Source organism: Galeopterus variegatus, unplaced genomic scaffold, assembly GCF_000696425.1.
Source record: "Galeopterus variegatus unplaced genomic scaffold, G_variegatus-3.0.2 Scaffold3181, whole genome shotgun sequence".
Lineage (NCBI taxonomy): Eukaryota > Metazoa > Chordata > Mammalia > Dermoptera > Cynocephalidae > Galeopterus > Galeopterus variegatus.
In genome coordinates, this window is record NW_007729292.1 from 226,636 (window position 1) to 227,309 (window position 674).

The window sequence follows — 674 nt, forward strand, 5'->3', positions numbered from 1 at the left end:
GCGGCGGCCGCCGCCCCACGCAACAGAAGCGCGTCGCTGCTGCCCTGGGAGACGTTGTCCTCCAGGTCGCTCTGGCAGCCCTCGTCGTTGAGCGAGTTCTGCTTGGTGACCTTGGGCGACAGCAGCTTGACCAGGTCAGTGAGCTGGAAGTATTCGGCCTCGCGCAGGAGCCGCTCCTTCTCGGGGAAGTGCTCGGGCAGCGCGAGCTGCTTGTCCCGTAGATAATCCAGCACGTACCTGAAGAGGAAGCCGTCCCGGTCGATGAAGAAGCGCGCGCGGCTGTCCCTGGGCAGCTCGCCCCGGCGCCGGGCGCCGCCCCGGGGACTAGAAGGAGCAAACATGCTGGCCAAAGTGCTGTCCGGGACGCTGAGCAGCGTCGAGTGCTTGGTCACATAGACCTGGCCGCCCACGTTCAGCTCCACCACCTCGGGGAAGGGCGAGAGTGCGCAGGGCCCCGGGGCGGCGGCTGTAGACGCGCCAGGCGAGCTGGACGAGGAGACCATCTCGCTGATGGGCAGGATGGTGCTGCCGCCGCTGCCCGTGTCCTTCAGAGCCATGGTCCCCCCTCCCGCCGCCGCCTGCCAAGTGACCCGGGAGGGCAGCACTTTCTCGTTGCCGGAGCCCGCGCCCCGCACCCTTCGCGCCCCCGGCCCTCCGTGTGCGCCTGGGGCGGG

At 69.7% G+C, this 674-nt stretch overlaps 1 protein-coding gene across 1 annotated transcript in view; it reads right to left on the reverse strand.

Annotated features, from left to right (window-relative positions):
- The window catches only part of KCTD8 (potassium channel tetramerization domain containing 8), a 1,780-nt gene extending 1,223 nt beyond the window's left edge, over positions 1 to 557 (reverse strand). Inside the window, exon 1 of the mRNA XM_008584234.1 lies at positions 4 to 557. Coding sequence (XP_008582456.1) covers positions 4 to 557 — 554 coding nt within the window. The remainder of the gene's footprint in view (positions 1 to 3) is intronic.
- Between the last annotated feature and the right edge of the window lie 117 nt (positions 558 to 674).